The 19864-nt window shown below is 37.8% G+C and overlaps 1 protein-coding gene across 6 annotated transcripts in view; it reads right to left on the bottom strand.

Moving 5' to 3' along the window:
* GALNTL6 (polypeptide N-acetylgalactosaminyltransferase like 6) overlaps positions 1-19864 on the bottom strand; it is a 512820-nt gene that overhangs the window by 91487 nt on the left and 401469 nt on the right. For 5 of the 6 annotated variants that reach the window (XM_064510967.1, XM_064510971.1, XM_064510972.1 and 2 more), the window contains one exon: positions 848-1033. The exons of the other annotated variant lie outside the window; for it this stretch is intronic. In XM_064510967.1, the coding sequence (XP_064367037.1) occupies positions 848-1033 (186 nt within the window). The remainder of the gene's footprint in view (positions 1-847; positions 1034-19864) is intronic. 6 annotated transcript variants of the gene reach the window in all.

Genomic DNA, 19864 nt, shown 5'->3' with positions numbered 1-19864 from the left:
CTAGCAACAAATTTCAAGAAACGATGACTGTTAACAAGGGGGACTCTACCCTGCCATGTACTTACAACATACTCTTTTAAGTAATACAAATTTCTGTAATAGCAACTTCTGAAATTTTGTTTTTGCTACCAAAAAAAGCACTTGCTTTGCAAAGCACATACACTTTGCATGTAGTCAGGTGTGTAGAAAAGGGGATATTGTTTCCTGAGTGAAATCTTAGACTACAACAACTGATTCTTTCCATTCTGTTGACTAATGGAGCTTTGCTGGATGTAGCTGGAATACAGCAAAGCAGTCAATAGCAAATCATTCTTTTTGAGCTTCCTATTGTGAATGCAGTTGTTATTGGATTTAACTAAGAGGTCTTGGATACATTTACAGCAAAAGCTGATTTAATGGAATGTAGAAGAGTAGGAAAGCGTACAATACCTGCATAACAAAAGCTTGCAGGTGTATAGTATGGTCATTGCATAATCCTAGATTTAGTGGCATGCTGTAATAAAATAAAACTTAATTCCAAAACCTAAAATAGGCCAAAGTGATACTTCAAAATTTTACTAGTTCCTGAGTCACAAGAACCACAAAATTCAGATGCTCAGATTACTCTGTGTTCTCTCTACACTGACTCTTCAGTTATTAAGTAACCAGCATATATAAGAGCAAAATTATGTCAGTGATACTCAGCAGTGTCTATGAAGGTCTGCAGATCTCTGTGCTTGGGATCGCAAAGTTGTTCCAGGCCCACTGTATGCAGCGTGTGTCCTGCTCATTGCAGAACATGGCTTTGATGGCTGAAGCTATGCTGTATGCTCTAATTTTAATGGCTGATGAATGCTCATACACTTACTAAGCAAGGGAGGCAGCCAATTCACGTTGACTTCACAATGGGAATCCAGAAATGTCAAGACTTCTCCTCTAGCCAGCGAGGCTCCTAGCAGTCTGGTCCGAATGAGCCCTTCTCGTTTCTTGGTACGCACAATCCTCACTTTGGCAAAACGGACCATGTACTCCTCCAGCTTCTCTTTTAAATGTTCTAGAAAGAAGGGCAAAAAAGTGTCAGTGGTGCCAGGCCTGTAGGAGCCAACATCAGGACAGGTTGGTGTGCAACCTGCAAGCGGTTAATCCACTTTTGTCACTTCAAGTCCTCCAGTATCTGCCACAAATCCTGTCTGAGATGGTTCATAAAGTGCAAATGCTCTGTTTTAATACACACAGGAAGACACTGACACTCGAGATCTTTTACTGCAGTTGTCACTGGCAACCAGCCATCCATGATATAATCATGGCCAAAACAACTGCAGGATATTCATCCATCCTCTGGTCCTGTAGCCCAAGGCCAGATGAACATTCTGGCATATGGTTTTATGAACAGTGTCCTTTCCAAGTGGGCTTCCTATATCAACTAATTATGAAGGAAAATGCACAGAAAACAATTCTTTAAAAGTAACCATTAAACTAGCATGATTAGATTGTTTTTAGGTAAGGGAAGGGAAATAGACATGAAGAGAGATCTTAATAGTTGGATACCAGCTTGAAGCAAATGGACAGCTGACTTCCTAATAAAATTAAGCCGCAAATGTAGAGCAGTTGATAGATTCTCTTATCTCCATTACCTGGCTCTGTCTGCATCAGAAAAGAGCACATTTGGGAACCACTGTTTTCTGACTAAAAACAAACAATAGGAATGAAAAAAAAAATCCCCTCCAGTTTCACCTCTTCCTGAATACATCTACAGCACAAATATTAATTTTTTGCCTTTGATATAACACATCAGCTTGTCAGATTCATTACTTTCAAAAAATTTGGTACCTTTATTTGGCAAGAAAAGAGGATACAGGATTTTGTGTTAAAATAAAATTAAGCTCCACTGAAATAGAGCTCCCTGCACATGCTCTCTCTTGTCTCTGCTCCTTTCCTTCCTAATTGATCAACACACAAGACTTTCCAAATCTCTCTGTAGATTAGGAAGTAGAAGAAACATTGAACTATTGGCGTTTTGTTGGCAAACCTACAGGGGTAGAAATAAACCGTGCGGACTTATTGGGAGACGACTACATGGGTACTTCTCTGAACTAAAGGATCCTGAGGTGTGCTGACACTGAAGAGGAAGTAGCGAGGCCAGCAACCTGGGAACACAGGCTTGCAAGGATTACAGAACAGACTGGCATTTTAGAAGGGAGAAACTGAACTCTTTGGAGAGCTACTGAGTCAGGGCAGTGGTTTGTGGCCACATTAGTAGCTGGAAGATCAAGTAGTAAACAAAAGTGTGGAGAACTGGTCTTCTGGAGTGACTGAGAAAATGGGGAATGTGAGAAAGGCCAAATCTGAGACAAAAAAATAAGCAATGACATTAGATAAACATCAGGTGTTTTTGTGTTTCTCCTACTCTACACTTGATTGTAGAATATCTAGATTTTCATTCTGAAATAAAGAAAGAGGTATCCCTTTTTTCATCCCCTTTGCCACTTTGTCTGCTATATACCCACTAAAAATTAACACAATCCCCCAACAGTCACAATGAGAATAGATGAACCGTGTCTTTGAACAATGATTTTTGTATGATCAGCCATACTTACAGGACAAGGGCTGTGTGCCACCTTGACTCATTTTAGGTAGCAGCTACAATTCAGTATCATGACTGAATTGAGGGTAAATCAAGTCTTAGAACACTTTGTGCCCACATGCAAGACTGTCTAAAATATATATTTATTGAACTGTTTTTTCTGTTTTCATGAGACCTATTAAGGCTATTCCCACAGCACAGGAATATAGGAGAAGGGAATTAGACCTTAAAAACAAAGATACAAACATGCCTTGCAGCCAATATGAAAAAGTCTGTTAGGACTGTCAGTCTGTTTTTTTTCCGTGTTCTAAATTGTATCATCTTATGGCTATGAAAAATGAAGCAGTTTCAAAGTGATGGGATATTTACACATTTCCAAAGTAAATCAAATCAAATATGTTTGGTACCATGGCTTCTGTAGTCCTGATATGCTGTGGAAATTTCCTGTAGTACTCTAAGGTTACCTAACCCTTTCCCATCTGATCTCTTCCACCCACAAGCCTTAAGTTTGTTTGCACTGTATAGTAGGAATCCCCCGTTAAGAGCCAGACCACATTGATGCATGCTGTACAGACAAGTAATAAAAACATATTCCCTTCCTATGGGACAGCAGGAGCAGTGAACTCAGATTACTCTTCCTGAACACAGTTCTCTGTGTGAGTAAATACTTAACAACTTGGCTACAGTGCAGATCTTTCATCTTTACTTGCCTACCCTCAGACATGGCTTGACCGGTGAGACTCTGGCTGATTAGAGGACCCTATGATGCAGCTCTGAATTTGGGCTACCTACCGATATGATTGCTTTACAATTTCCTGTTAGTTGGCTTTAAGCAGTTTCCCTCTTTAATGAGAGAGAAGACAGCTACCAAGAAAGTTCCTAATCTCTCCAATGGAGAGCAGGAACCTCACTGAGACCTTCTAAGTTGTTCATGGAGTGGGTAGGCTCTCCGCTACCTCTGCAGAAACTCAAGACATGCCTGAACCAGACTTTTACTAGATAGATATCACAATGGCCAACTAAAGGCACCCGCAGTAGATAGTTTGAATATAGCCACTGATGTTTAAAAGAACAAATACAAATGCCCTCTTTTCATGCGGTTTGCTTGTTATCACTGGTCTTGGACTAAACAAATTCAATAAAATTTGGCCTCGTACAAAGGACTTCATTTCATTCCTTTCACATGTATCAGCAAGCTCAAATTCTGAAAGCTGAACACCCATCTCTCCATGGAAACACTTCAGAGAGAGACAATGTACACTGCCATATTATGATATTTCCTTTTGTACTTATATCAATTTCTAAATAACAAAAGAGCTGAATAACATAATTTGATTGTCACCACTTGTATATGAGCTTGAACTCCATGAAATGAATGATAGTTCCTTCTGTTCCTCCATTGCTTCAGGTTCCTTGCAAACTCAGGCTATAAGATCTCTCAAATTTTAGATATTTTAATTTTTTTGGTATGAATAATAGCTGTGATTCTGTAGAACAAACAAGAGTTCTCTACTACTGTCTTCTTCCCTCTCACTCTCTTCACACATTTGAGACTGCATGTTGTTTGATTCATGAAGAACTGCATTAAAACACCCAGTTTATCTTCTGATGCCAAAATCACATCTCCCCAAACTATTTTTACCTGCTCAGTTAGTCCCATTATTGAATCAGTTCATTGTCTCCTTGTGGTTCAAAGAACAACTCACAAAACAGCAGAAGTATGCAAAAAATTTTGCACGTGTTTTGTTCACACAAAATTCTAAATACACCTGCATTTATATTTATACCTGGAAATAATTAGGAAGAAAACAAAAGTAGGAAGAGTTAATATTTATAGAGCTTAGTTAGACTGCTGACATAAAAACACCAGGTCTATTTACAATATCTAGATTTGTTGACAGCCACATATTAGTAATAGTCTAACAATAAATTATGACACAGTCAAACAGATGCCAGTAACAATATCTATCATGTCTTTAGTGTTGAGATTTGGCCAAGAAGAAAGCTTGGAAAATTATTTGGGAAAAATTCTCAGTAATTACAAAAGCATCACGAAGTAGTTAACTTCAACAACCAACTGCAATATGGTTTTGAGATTAAAAATATCTTAGAATTGAAGGAAAAAACCTTTGGGATCCATAAACAATAATCTTTTGTTAACTTAAATCAATACATAAATGTTCTCATACTGTATTTTCCCTTCCGATGTCTTGGGACACTGTCTGTTTCTACTCTTACCAATCTCTGACAGCATAAAGAAACACAGAGTAACAGCCAGAGGGAGGAGAACAGTAGTACCTGTAAAAGAAAACTGTAGTATTTTTTACTATTTATATAAGTATTAAAAACAGATCCTTCATGGTGAGCTGCTCATTAAAGCCACTCACAGTACTGAATGTACTGGCATTACCTTGGGTGAGACTCTTTAAAGGAAACGGTAATGTCTTATAATAGCATTTCTACAGGAGCTGCAGTCAGTAGTCAGCCTTAAAGACTAGCTACTTTACAAACAGGTTAGAGCCAGTAGTCATTAAGATATGGATATTCTGACAAAGATGATACCTGGAAGTTTTACAGCTCAAGTATCGCTTAAAACAGACTGGACAAGAACTGAGAATTCTCAGTGTGGGAATAATTTTGATTAACACAAGATCTAGAAGGTGTTCGTCATTAATAACAAATTTAGACTTTTTAACCTTGCCTTTTCCCAAGATGTCAAAATAAATTGCTGCTTCACCCAGAACGTCATACATGTACTTCACAGAAAAGAAGAGAAAAACAAATCTACTTCTTGTTTCCTAGAGTACAATTATATTTTATTACAGTCCCCAATTATTATGTTGCTAATAACATCTCCAGAGCCAGCGTCTCCTAAAGACAACCTATATATTACACATATACATTTAGAAGCAAGTAAACTCAAGTGCTCAAGTAAACATGCATCGATCAATATCAGAGCAAACTATAATTCTGAAGAAATTCTGTAAAAGAAATTATAATGTGGTGGGCAAAATAGAAAGCAAAGCCGAGTAAAATGGCCTTTAAATCTCCAGGAGACAACACATTCAGCCCATTTATTATGAAAGGATCAGTTCAAGCAAGCTTGTCATGACAATAAAACAAGAAGGTAGAATGGTTTCATTTATATGCTGTAGTATTACATAAATTTCATTTTCACAGTTAGGCATGAGAGAGAAGCTAGTATTTAAATTCTATAGTGAGCTCTAAATGGTGCACTCTGGATGTAAAGAAGCCAAAGCTCTTGTCACTAGTTATGGGGAGTAATGTCTAATTTGTAATTTAAAAAGAAAATATATCATTATTTTCTTCACAGTGCTGATCAAATGAACTTATAAATCATATATTGGATACAAGCCAGGTATCTGCCAGAGCAAGAGTTGGCACAGGTGGTGACAAATAAAGAGTCCTGCAGGGGCAGGAAGTTTATAGGCTGTCACTGGTATGACAAGTGATAATAAAGAGCAGCACTATGTCTCCTCTAGTGATGGTCTATAAACAAATTTTCCATTGTAATTCCTTTTTGTGGGTCTCTCTGTATAAAGTCTGGAGAAGTTTTTATAAAAGAATAGCAGAGACACAATTGCCTGGAGCTAGTAAAGATCTGCTCAAGCAGATTAACCCATTATTTAATTTGGTACCCAGAAGTAAATTTGAAAGCAAGGTTCTGCCTTTGTCAGGAAAAACAGTAGTAATAAAAAATAGAATTGTAATTCTTCCTGTTTGGGTGCATACAGGGAATGTTTCATCATACTGGCACCCCCTGGCAACACGTGTGTTATGTGCTATATGACAAGCAATGTTCCCAGTTTATTGAGGAACCATTAAGGCAGAGTTAAAAGATTTTGTGAAAGCTGTAGCTGATCTTCCTGACTTGCTTGACAGCAGCGTGGACCATGAAAGAGGAAGACAAATACAAAGGAAAAAAAGCCTTTTGTTAAGCATATCTCCTGAGCCTGTGACTCAGCTTACGCTCCTCACTTCTGTAGCACCTCCAATTTCTGCCCAAAAGTACAATCAGACTGTTCAAACATGATTTACAGTTAGTAAATGTGTGTTGACCATTTCATATTATGTTCTTATCCTTCGCATATTTGGAAATGGCTAACCCCCATCCAACAAGAGGATATGCTTCATGATTCTTTCAAACAGTAAGCTGAGGCTGGCCAGTCTACAGTTACTGGATTACTGTTTATCTTTCTCAAAGATGGAAGTAGCACCTTCTTGTAGTTGGTCACCTATTCTAGCTAGCTGACATTTCCAATGGTTTCCCAGTATTTGGTTGCCAAATCTTTTGGTTATCTTCCAAAGCTTCACTTTTCACCTAGAAGACTGCGATAGCATCCTTTCTCCAGATATCCAGATCCAAAGTTTTTACTCCTAATTGGTCCTGACTGAATAACTCTTGAGGGAGAATGGGGAAGTTTCTGCCAGATTGACTTCAGCATCTGATCCATAGCCATGCCAGGCTACGAAGCAAATGCCAGAAGCAGTCAGATATTGTGAAAATTGTTGGATACAATAAGTCTGACTTAGACTGACAAATGACTGCAAAATTACAACTGCTTGACGCTTGGCAATCTCAGTTCAGCACTGAATAATCCATTCTTTCCAAATACAGTTTTTCAGATGGCCTAAGAACAAGGTCACTTGGGAAATGCCACATAGTTACTGCTGATCTCGAAATGTTGCTATTTAGACAGACACTAGTGTTAATCACTTGGAAACTTGTCCTGTTAGCTGTGATGTTTGGGTTAGCTGGCTCGGGGCAAGCTAAAATGCAGCCTCTTTTTTGATATTAATAATGAGCCAAAGTCCTTGTATGATAGCTGTTGAGAAGATCCTGAATGTGCAACAGTTTCATTTACCAGTTGCACATCAATGAATATGAACTTCCAGATAGCACCTTCATTTTGATGCTGAATTTCAAGTATAGTCTGTTAAAGAGCCTCAGTCTGTTGAACTCCACAGTAGATGTGCACTCCTTTGTCACAGCCTCAAAAGGTCAGCATTACTGAGAGCAGGAGGCTGAACAGAGTAGATGAATACATAGCTTAGCTTGATTTCATTCATGATAGACTTAAGATAAACTTCTCTGAGCAGATCTGTTTTGTAGCGTATGGGCTTTCAAATGCTCATGAAAGCAGTGACTGAGACTGCAGAATCTGTGAGACTAGCCGGATTTGCTGACATGTTCTCAGACAAGAGTTTCAAATGTTTTAGTTAAATCAGTAGAGACACATAGAGATTCTGGTATCTCTCTGTTCCACTTTCCTCAGTTCATCTATTTGTGACTGTTATTAAAACAGTTCTGCAGCCAACACAGAAGTTTATAGGACCTCTTTGCCAATACAGTGTTCAGTTAATTAAGATACTTTCAGTGATGTGCTAGCATGACAACCAAAATCTTTTCCGCAGCTGAGAACAAACTCCTCCATTTGCTGCCTTTGCCATCAGCCCAGCTCTGAGAAAGGGGTTTTTACTATTTGCCGCCAAATCAGCCAGCCAGACCTGAGGTCATGCGAGTATTCACTACTCCCTTCAGTACCAAGGCAAAGTAAAGCTACCTTCTACCCAGAGACGAAATGATCAAATGGTTACTTATGGCCTGAAAGCCTCCAAAATACTAAAATTATGAAAATCCTATTTGGCATATCTAGTTAAGCACTCCTAGGAATTAATCAATGCCCAATGTACACCATACCCTAAATTTTTTTAAGCACTGGCACCTTATTAATTAATGTTATCTGCTTAATACAAAAAATAAACACATTTCTAAAACTCGTATCCACCTCTGCTTCTTGGCCTGATTGGCAGTATTATGTGTTTTGTAGCCATGACTGACAATTAAATATATCCCCCAAAAGAAAGAACTTTTTAAACTGAAATATTTAGAATAAAGAGACTTACTATTTGCATCTAATTTTAAAGCAATTGTCTTTCACATATTATGGCTGTTCACATCCCTTTAGTGTCCATGTTCAGAAAAGGGTTTTCAAACTGCCTGAGGAAAGCCTATGATCTTCTTCTTTATACATGTGCATGTACCTATTTCTGAATGTTTCCCCAGTACTGTATTTCCTATGTAAAAAACTTTGGGAAAAAAAAGAGAGTGAGGAAATACATTCTTTTGATAGCTCTGTTCCTCTGGCTGTATCCAAAATGGTTTGCTAGCTATAATATATAGAGGAATAATTTTGTTCACTAGAGAAATGACATGCTATAAAATGCAGCCACCTTAAGCTGGATGAGGACATTGGTTAAAAATGCATAGCAAAACAATCCTAAATGAGAAGTGAAAAATAAATTAGGAGAAAATTATTTTTGCTGAAAGGTAAATATAATAATTGCCTGAAATAGAATGTGAGCAAGAAACTGAGCCCGATTAATGACTGAACAGGAGAGTTTTTAGCATACAACCAGGAAATGAGACTTACATTTCTCTCTGCTTCTCCTCCTTTTAGCTATATGGGCTTTCACCCAAAATTAAGGGTGAAAAGAAATCTTACAACTCATGTTGCTACAGGCTGTTATAATTCTCCACATTGAATGGCACGTTGCAGAACATTTCAATCCCTAGAATAACTTCACTGGTGTCAGCAGCGCTGCTCATGGAGTAAAGTCTAACTGAACCTGTAATAATTTGTTCCCAATACGGTCTTGCCACATGTTTGCCACATAGTCCTGACTCTAACATGATCCACATGAGCTGTGAAGGGCTTAAAATAACATTATGTTTGTTGGGCTAAAATGTGGCCTTTTTCCTTTGCTCAGAGATGCTCTTCCCACTCTGCCCAGGAAAAGGACGGCAGAAGAGGTTGCATAAGCTTTTTTACAGACAATTTTTTTTTTTATGAGAAGGATTTTCCCATGGATGGCTGCACTTGCTTTAGGACTTTCTTACACCATTGTATGCAACAAAGGTAACTTTGGCTACAACTCAGAAAAGAATAAGGGGAAGCAGTGTAAGTTATCAAGGAAACCATGGTGTGTATCATAAGTTAGCAAAGAAATGTACAGCTGCCTTAGAGATCATTCTCTGGGCACAATTATACAGTATAGACCTGTCAAGAGGATGACCTTGCTGCATTAAACTTTGATTATTTTTAACAGGTCTGTTTATTACATAGGTATTTATACAGTGACTTGTCCCCAAGGAAAGCACATTGCAAAGATTCCTCCAGGTTGCAAGGCCAATTAGAAGAAGGTAGTTTTTGAAGTGAATCCAGGAAAGTGTAATTTTCCTCGAGATCAATAAATTACTGTTGTTTTCAGGGTAACATTACTGCATCATGGCATCATTAATTGCAAAAAATTGTAAATGATACTTCACAATAATCTATCAAGCAAGACTTTTTTTTTAACATATTTATAACAGTGCAAACAGACTTGCAGATTTTGAGACCTGTCATTAAACTGACATTTTCTCTGTTTTGCCTGAAACTATCTTTGACATATTTTTAGTTCTTCCTCCAAAATATATCACTGAATTCTACAGTAGGTGCTGTCTTCAGAGAATTGTTTTCTCTTCCACTGCTCTTTTTAACCCCTCAAATGCCAAGGACAGATCATAGCACAGAACTGGTGAAACACTATTGCATTGACCTTATATTTGCAAAGCACAGTAACACTAGCCCTCAGGAAGGGGGTAACTAGAAGTCATACAGCACATGTAATTTCCTTTTAAAGTAGCATCTGATTCTGGCAGTTTCCTACACTGAACACTGTTTTACTACCCACAGTAATTCTACTGGTCATTACAATTAGTCACAAAAAGAGGTTCTATTTACCTAAGGATACTGGAATATGGCTTTCTCCTAATAGAATATATCAATAACCTTCAGCCTAACTACGCTTCTGTACACTTCTGTTATTCTTGTCCATTCTGTGTAATAATCACTAAAGGTCAAATCTTTAGGTACTAAACTCAGCTTTCACTTAGTCCTTTTCCTCAAGAATTCCATGGGTGCTTTTTCCTATCATGTTGATAGGTGCTGCACAGGCAAGCGTGGGACTCGGGATGGTGCAGCCCATAGAGGAAGGGTTGCTCTGGGATGCTCCCCAAGGGTTAAGGAAGCCCCGGTGCACCACAGCCCGTCACCACATTGTGGAGTTGCTGTAGCCCTCCAATGACCCCATGATTGCTGAGCAAACCTAGTCAGCAAAGGGGAAGTGAAACCACAGACTCGCACCATAAGCATCTAGGTACTGTGCAATTTTGCACTGGATTATCTGTTGAATATGCATATTGTTATCTGTTGAGCATCCGTATTGTTGTCTGCTGGTATACGTACTGTTATCAACTGAAGCCATCTGTTTTACTGCGTAACTGCGGTCTGGCATTGATCGATTGGATAATGAACGAAGCCTGGTAAGGATAAAAGAAAGTAAGCCACATACCTCTGTGTGAACTTGGTCTCACTGTCAGCTGGCCTGCGGACCTGACAACCCACCCATCAGCGGGGATGCCCCAGATGCCAGCTGCTAGGGAGAACCTGGATCATCTCAGCACAGCTTGCGCATGGTGAGACCTATCCAGGGAAAACTATACCGGAGGGGTGGCCCATAAGGACAAGGAAAGGGTGAGAATGGTCATTATATTGTGCATCCACGGCTCAACCATAGAGCTCTAATATGTATGTCTATTTTTAGTTGTTATATTTGTAGCTTTACTATACTTTTTAGCTTTGTTATACTTGTAGATTGTCTGGTGTTAATTGTTTAGTGTTGTCCAGCGTCCATCATATGTGCAGAGCCGCTTAGCTCTAATAAATTCTTATACTTGACAAATGACAATCTCTTGAGTTCAGTGTGACTAACCCTGGAATCTGAAAGAATCCTGGACACCCATCCAGTGGCACACCACACACGTAGGTTGGTTCTTGTAAACTAGAAAACTCTTTGAAATACGCTTTGAAACTGAGATTTCAAAATACAGAAGAGAGTTTGGACTCTTCCAACTTTATATCAATATGTGTATTTTAAAAAAAGCCCTCTCTGACATACAGACTGGAGTCTGAAGCACCAAATCTTTACTATAAAATAATGCATTTACTTAAGTTCTACATGCTATAACAGGACACAACATGAGGATACTCAGCAAGTGTTCCCTAACCTATTGAGAGAGACCTTACACTTCTAGTAGTTCAAATGCTAGAACTAACTATTTAGCCATAAGCTTTTAAATATCCTTCATTTTATTTCCTACAACATAGCACCCACCACTAGAGGAAACACCTTAATGGCTGGAGTGCAGGCAATTATAAGTTCAAGAAGTTATACTTATTTCTTCTGTTTGTTGAACCTGGTATCCAGTTACTTCTCTTGACTGCTGCATTCCATCATCCAAACACTTTTTTTTTTAGTTGCTATTCCAAGAGTTTTTTCTCCTTTAACTTTGTCTAGTATAGAAATACATCCCTTGTTCTGATACTTTGACATGATCTTAATAAGCCTCTGCCTTTACTAAGTTAGAACTGTAGTTCTCAGAATTGAGTGTGTTTCACTCTTTTGTTCATTTGCAAAAGTTAGATGCATTCTTAGTATAAACTTTTGGGTCATTGCTATGTCATGCAGTACAGTGAAAGAATGATAGACTTAAAATTGCAGAAAAGAGGTTTTCAGAAAGCTGCAGTTCACGGAAATTCTCTGACAACCTACTGGCAAAGAAGCAATCTGCCTGAGCAATGTTTTTGTGATTAGGTTAGGCAATCTTTTTTTTTTATCATTTGAAACCAACAGTTTGCTTCCAAAATTGGGTGTACGGAAGTGTTATAGTGAAAGAACTACACTGCTGTTTGGGTTACATATTCTGAAGCATGAAAATTAATTATCAAAAAAAGGAAATCATTCTCTGTTCGCAGACTAATCTGCTACGATGATACTTCTCTACATAATGAGGCAAACACTGATGCATAATTGGGCATCTCCTAACATCAGTACCAGCTATTAATCACACAATAATTCCTTGTTTTTTTTCATGGATAGACGATTGACTTTTCACTTTTTGTTTACAACAAGAAAAAGAGCAAATAAATGAGCTTTGAAAAAGGAGACATCAAGTTCTTTCTTTTCTTTGTTATCTCTTCTCCCCCTTTGTTTTACACATTGATTCAACCTATCTTTTCCTATCTCTCGGCTGTCACAACTGTTCTGCAGTATCACTGATGTTCTCCAAATCCCCTTTAGTCTAGCAGCTTTCCTCATTAAGGATGTGAATTTAAGAAACAGAAAGACATACTGAATATTAGATGAATAGCTAAGATCCAAAGTTAAAAAAATTATCTAGTGAATATTAACTAGCAGATCTAACTTTCCTCCTAGCAACTTTCAGATGGTAACAATGGCATTAGGCTCAGACTACCTTCACATTTCTGTACAGCTTATTTTCAACACCCTTCCACCACGTGTACCCCCTAAACTGCTGTCTGTCTTGAGATGTCAAAAGACAGAGGATATGAGATAGAAAATAACCCAGCAACTTTTATTTAATGTGCAACAAAGGTTTACACTGAAATGGTCAGCTCAGGATGCCAGGAATAAGACTGATATGGACTGTTCTTCTGCTTTAGATAGGTGACGCTCAGGAGCCCGAGTTTGTTCCACGTCCCTACGGCAGGCCACATGAGGCCAAATCCAAACGCCAAAAGTGTTTGCCAGATATGACCTTCACTTAAATGAATGCAGCTGCCTCCTAGTAACCTTTTCAAATCTTCCCTAAGTAACGGATTAATGGATTAGCAGATACCAAGTGAAAAATAAATCATTGCCACAAGTATCTTATTGCTTCTGGAAAGTGTAAAGACATTTCAAAACCAGACCGGTTATATCTGCTTTACAGCATCTTACTGATCCTCAGAAATAGACAAAGTGCTTTGATTCTGAACACAGTTCTTGTGCCTTTATTACTTTTAAGACTACAGAGGACAGATTAAATTAATTAAATTAAAGACAAGTAAGTAACATTTGTATTTTAGATATTCTTAACATAAGAAAAATATCCTTGTGCAAAACTGCACTTAAAGGAGCTATAACAGAAATATAGGAACTTGAGCATAAAAACAAAAGATTATCTCACTTCCATTTTAAAACACACTTCATATCAACATCTTGGCTGATCCAAGAAACCTCATTGCTCCTGACCAGGATTATACATCTGCCTATGTGTTTCCCTCACCATGTTTTCTCTGAACTCAAGGCTTTGCAGAATATAATGGACTGCGGTCCATCTATAGTCTCTTACACTTCTCCCTAGTGAGGTTTCCCGCCTGTCGCAGAGACTATGCAACACAAAAAGCCTTTTAAAGAAGGTTTAATAAAAGGAGTGGGAAAGACATTGCAGTTCACTGCAAGTATTTAACACTTTTCATCAATGAGCAAAGCAGCAAAATCATATTCTCTTCTGCACTCTGAACTGAAAACCTATTGTTCATTAGAGTAAAAGAAAGTATCTATCATGGTAAGCACATAACTACAATTCAAAAAAAGCAAAGCAGAAAATATTCTCCCTGGGAACACTTCATAGTGGGAGTGAGGTGCGCAGGGGTATACTGGGGACAGCTGTCCTCCTCTCACTGCCCATAGTCTCCTGGGCAGCCTTCCCCTTCCAACAGTGAACTCGCTAATCTCCATGGCAGCTTGCCAGGAAAAAAACACAAGTATTTTTGCATTTACCTTACCTTTTGCATTTTGACAAGTGTTTTGTGGAAAAGTTAATCGCTTCTCTCCATTTTGTGCTTTTTTATAACTTATTCCCCAATGCTGTGCGTCCTTCTCTTCTTGTAAGGGCATTACTCAGGCCCAGGTAAAACGGGTGGAAGCCACAGAGAACAGGCATGGGTAAAAGCAGGTACAATCAAACAGAAGAACAGTGCCGCCAGTGACCCACATACTACAGTTTCATAACTGCTCTGATTTGATGGATTTACTTCTAGAAGCAAACAAAAAATTGCCAAAAAACTGAAATTTGACTCAATATTCTGGTATGCTGAGTCTCTCCTAGATTCACTAATTACTCGTTGGAGTGGTAAGTGCTGGGCAGCTCTGGGAATTAAACCATGAGAGTGCTTACAGATCAAGGGACACACTTAGCTTAATTTTAAAGTTACCTGAGAACAGAGGCTCTAAATTCTTTTTAGAGTTATGTTTTTGTGTTCAGATTTTCTTGGAAGCAGCTGAAAGCAAGCAAGAGCAACGGAATAATAACTGGTGAATGAATGAAAATTAGAGTAGTTAAAGCTGAATGCAGGAAAACTAAAAAAAGAATAGACAGTACATAAATCAAAAGTGAAATACAAGTAACTACAATACTCTGAAATGAATATTACCTCTATTCATGCCAGACTATCATTCTGCTGAAGAAAATGTTGGGCTTTCGGTCCTGCTGCAAACAGCAGATTGCATTTTAGCAATACATCTCTTAATTTGGTTTGCTTTGAGGCTGGAAGTGAAACACTTAAAACAGACACACAAATGAATGTGTTTTCCAAAAGAAATGCTGGAGGTGTTTAGAACAATGAAATAACAAGTTACCTGGTTTCTTCCACTGATGCACACTTCACCTTTCCCAAAGGAAGTTTAGGATAAGAGAGTCCCTTAATGGGGAATTTCCCTTAGTGAAAAGGTAGTGTGTTCCATTTAAGTTTACTAGAAAACTCTTTAAGGCAAAAGCTTCGCATGAGTGTAAATGCCACTTTCAAAGGAATCAAGGATTCAATTACTCATTTATATTGTAGCTTTATGGCCCATTCAATTTGGCATTGTCAAGTGCTAGCAATAGACCTCAGACTTTATAAAAAAATTAAATACATCAGGCCTTAGGACTTGTTAGGCCTTGTCTTGAACTTAAGGTAGGTTGGTTTGCTGTGCCTGTAAAATTTATGTAAGAGATAAAATTTAATAAAGAAGAATAAAGAAAAAATGTATTTCTTTAATAAAGAAATAAAATTTATATATGACCAGGCCTGCAACTTGCTCAAATATCTAATGATTATTGTCTAGCTTGTTCCAGCTTTAACACCACAATTACCAGTGGTAAATTGTGTGCTGCTTATCCAGTGTTTCTGAGCTTTTGTTATATTATCTAAATTGTTTAACCCTGTATTTTGCTTAGCTTTGTGTAACTACGTTTCTCCTCCTAAAAAGAAATCATACCATATATACAGAAGGATTAACAAACCTAAGTAACTAACCCTGAGAAGCAATAAGCCCCCACCCTCAACATCCTACTCCTGCCGGCAAAGAGCTCAACACCTGACTCACCACAGCAACACGCAGGGAGGGTGAACGTAACACCAGAGAAAAGGTGCATACTTGGAAGCTACTTTATAACTACTTTAATTGTCTTACTAATAATAACTAGCAGTATTTAGATAATTTGCATGAGTGTAAATATAATTTTAATTGTACTAAATTAACTGTTTGTGGCATTTTGATTAGGCAATTAAAACATTAGACTAACAATAAACTCTAAATCTTGGATCAACATACAACGTGTGTTCCTTGGTTTCCCATAACCAAATTGTATATGTAACAACATACTTATATGATCTTTTCAGAAGAATCTCACTGAATGTGAGAAAATCAGAGATATTTCGGTTTCCTTCGAACACGTATTAGCAATTTTTCATAACTTCTTATTCCAATAGTCCTACTGTGTGTTTCTCTTTAAAGTATGGAGTATTTTCGCAAAACTCTGCAGAACACTATGAAAGCAACGAAGTCAGCAAGGAGCAAGGCAGTATTTCATCTATTCCCTCAATGTCAATATTGTTTTTATTCGTAAGGATCTCTGTGGCCTCAGAACACTGGAGCGCTCTCTTTCATCACACCATGGCTTTCTGTGGGACGTAGGGTTTGTTAGTGTAATGACCCAGTATCTGCCATAAGACTGAGGTAGCTTTACAAACGTAAGCAATGGCTTTATATATCTAGTGGGTTTATGAAAATGTACTTTGATTTAAACTAAGATCTTCTAAAAGGACTTTCATACAATGCAGATAATTTGTGCACTCTGTTGGGAAGACCCGAGCATATAGTGAAGAACAGACGGCAGAATTTATAATGCTGCCTTGGTATTTGACTTTGCTCAGACATGCACTAACTTCACTAAACCTCAGGCAGGTACAATCTCTCCTAGAGCTGCTGTTCACCAGGGCTGCTAAGGTGCTGCAGGACCCTAATTCAGTTCCTGTCTCATTTCATCTTTTCTGGGTGCCTCATTTCAGGGGAATGTGGAGGGCTCAAGTGCCACTGCTGAAAGCAGCTTTAACATCTGTCAGGCAAGACAGCAGATTTCTGTCTCCAATGAGCCAATGAAGTCTATGGACTGCAGAAGATAGCACCAAGTATTTAATACAATGCCCCCTAATAATCATCTAAAACACTTTACCTGTGGGTACACACAAGGATGGGAGATGAGAGCAGATGGGAAACTCACTCTCTGTGAAGCTCCTGTCTCACTCACTCCAGTGAATCCTTAGGAAACAAAGGGGAACAAATTACTATCTCAGTCAGCTGGCTAAAGCTGAGGAGGAATAAATGCAGTCAAACTTGGGGCTATTTGTTTCACAAAAAGTTTTCCAAACCAAAGTCATCTGCAGAAACCAACACTGGCAAATGTATGCTGGAGAGGCCACGTTCTAAGCCAGGTCCCTGGCATGACTGAATGCAAACCATACCTCCCGCTGAAGTAGCTCAGGCAGCTCCTCCGGCACTGGCTACTTCCCGTGAACTTAGACACAGGGAGAAATCATATGCACACCAAAATGCTTTCACAAAAGTAGCCTGGTAGATAATATTAAAGAAGAAACAGACACATAAAACCAACAAACTCTTCTGGACATTAAACACTGAAAAAGAAATTACGTTCACTGAGAAAATAATTTGCTCTCAGTTTTGTGACCCTTTTGAATAGTCACAGTCACTGAAAACATCAGTTAAAATTTCTAAGAATAAGTCAGATGCTAATACAAGTAAGATCTGGTGACATACCAGGAGTGAATGCCATGACTGAACTTTTCTATGTACTAGTTCTGCTAGACTTTGATGTTTTCACCAAGTTACTTGGAAGGTGCAGAAAATTTCATTTCTTTCTTTCAATAGAGCCTGTTTTGTTTTGTTTTGTTTTTTATTAAACTTCACCTATGTTTTAAACATACACATTTAGAATAGCTACAACTTTGAATCTATTGTTCTGCTGCTTGCGATTCATTTCATTTTAATTTCCCATCAGTTCATGCCCTCTCCCTCACATTTCTACATGGTCTCTGTCAAAACTTAAATTCTGTCTGGACAAAAGCAGGCATTTGTAGAAAAGAATGAAGTGGACTTTCAAAAGTTAGTCATGCATCCATATATTTTCACATTTGCTACATTATTGCCATTAGAACAGTAGTTAATTGAGATCAAAGATCATCACCAGAGTTTGGGCACTGTTTTAGGGAAAAAAGAAAGACTACATGCTATTTTTCATTATTAAAGGCTAATCTCAATCCCCTTTTTATACTTTTGAGTGAAAAAGAAAAGCTGATTGCCTAAGGGAAAATGGAGAAAGGTTACTACTGGTAACTTTGTGAAATACTGTTATTTAATCTACACTGGAATTTCATCATGCATTTGACATTGTGTAAGATTTGTAAAAGTGTCTAAATTTGCAGTGTCAAAATTTTAAATATATTTTACGGTGCTCACACATGCACTTTTGAAAACCCCAATAAGCTTTTACCTGTGTTTTGAATTTTTTTGAAAGCAAAAACAAGATGTATACATGTGCTTTTAAAAAGGTGACCTTGGACTAAATTTCTCCTTGAAAACTTTGGCTAATATAGCAAAGCAGAAACAGTTGTATATGGTCATCTGATCCAGGGTATCATTTCACTCAGATTTTTCTGCCATCATTCACGAAAACCATATATAAAGAGCAATTTCTTTCCTGGTATCTTTGTTTTCTTTCTCTGTTATACTTTTCATAGTTTCAAACTAGGCAGCATTTGAACCATCAGAAATACCTGGGTCCAGGCTTTGCTGAATTTTACTTTTTCTAAATCACTGCATTCTATATTTTCTTATTTTTCATGTCATGTAAATGACTCGCCTTTTACCTGGTTCCTGCATTTCCCCCTTTAATAGCCACATTAACACTTGCTCTTGAAACAGAACTGCCCACTGGATAATACAGAGTTGCAAACTCCAACTGCTGTCATCACAGATCAATGCTTAAGGGAAGTATGGAACGATACATCCTGTGGCAGCAATTAAATTACTGTCTTAAAGAACAGAAAATTTCTCCCCAAATGAATCTAGATCCTATAAATGTTCTCATTGAAATGAAACTGCAAAGACTGTTTTCAAAAAGACCTTCCTGAAATATTCATGTTTCTTTTTTCTTTGAACAATTCATCCCTGCAAGGATAACTTATGAATGTATGGTTTAGCAGCATTAACAACTTGAGACAACTATGAATTACACACTAGGCAGAAAGGTTTTCCAGTATAGTATAAAATTTTCTTTCACAGTTCAGCCACATGTTACAGGGCATAAGAAAAAGATAAACCATTTCTTTAATTTCTAAAGATCACTTTTTTTTGCTGTTTCATCTGAAGTGACAGGAATTAATGTCAGTCAGGTGTTTTTAAAAACGTTACCTTGCTTTAATTGTAAGTTTTCATTACAAGATCTGGCTAGAATAAGCAGAGACAAGAACTGCATAACCTTTAACAGGCAAGCAACCACCATGCCGGATAAGCTAATCACTAATGGCCAGAATGCTAAAGGTCTTTAAACACTGAATGTTCTTTGATATTAATGAGAAGTGAGTATTTAAAGACTTTTAAAACTCTCATTAATAACAAAGAAAACTTGTTACTTAAATACTTTAAACATTCTGGCCTCACATTCTGTTATTTTTCTTTAGCAAGTTTGTTTATAAAAGCTACCTGAGAAAGGAAACTTATAAAGCTAATAAGCAATACTTGTCATTGTACAATGACTTAAAAGCAGTGCACAAGCACTTACTAATCCAAGCACCATAATTCAGATGAGGATGAGAATCATGAGCAAAAACAGCATTTTGAGTACTGCTATTAAGATAACTGATTGGATTATTACATTACCCATTATCTATGCTTTACAACTATCCTCCCCTTGAACAAAAAGTTTTGGTCATCAGTAGTTACTAAAAATACCTTGTTCCTTCCATACCCCATCTGTTTTGCCACAGGCAGTGGTGCTGAGGATCAACGAAGGATCGAAAAGAGGCTGAAGCAGAGCCCAGCAGCGGGATG

This window comes from Dromaius novaehollandiae, chromosome 4 (assembly GCF_036370855.1).
Source record: "Dromaius novaehollandiae isolate bDroNov1 chromosome 4, bDroNov1.hap1, whole genome shotgun sequence".
Lineage (NCBI taxonomy): Eukaryota > Metazoa > Chordata > Aves > Casuariiformes > Dromaiidae > Dromaius > Dromaius novaehollandiae.
Note: the sequence above shows the minus strand (reverse complement) of the source record. Positions and strands in the feature narration are given on the sequence as shown.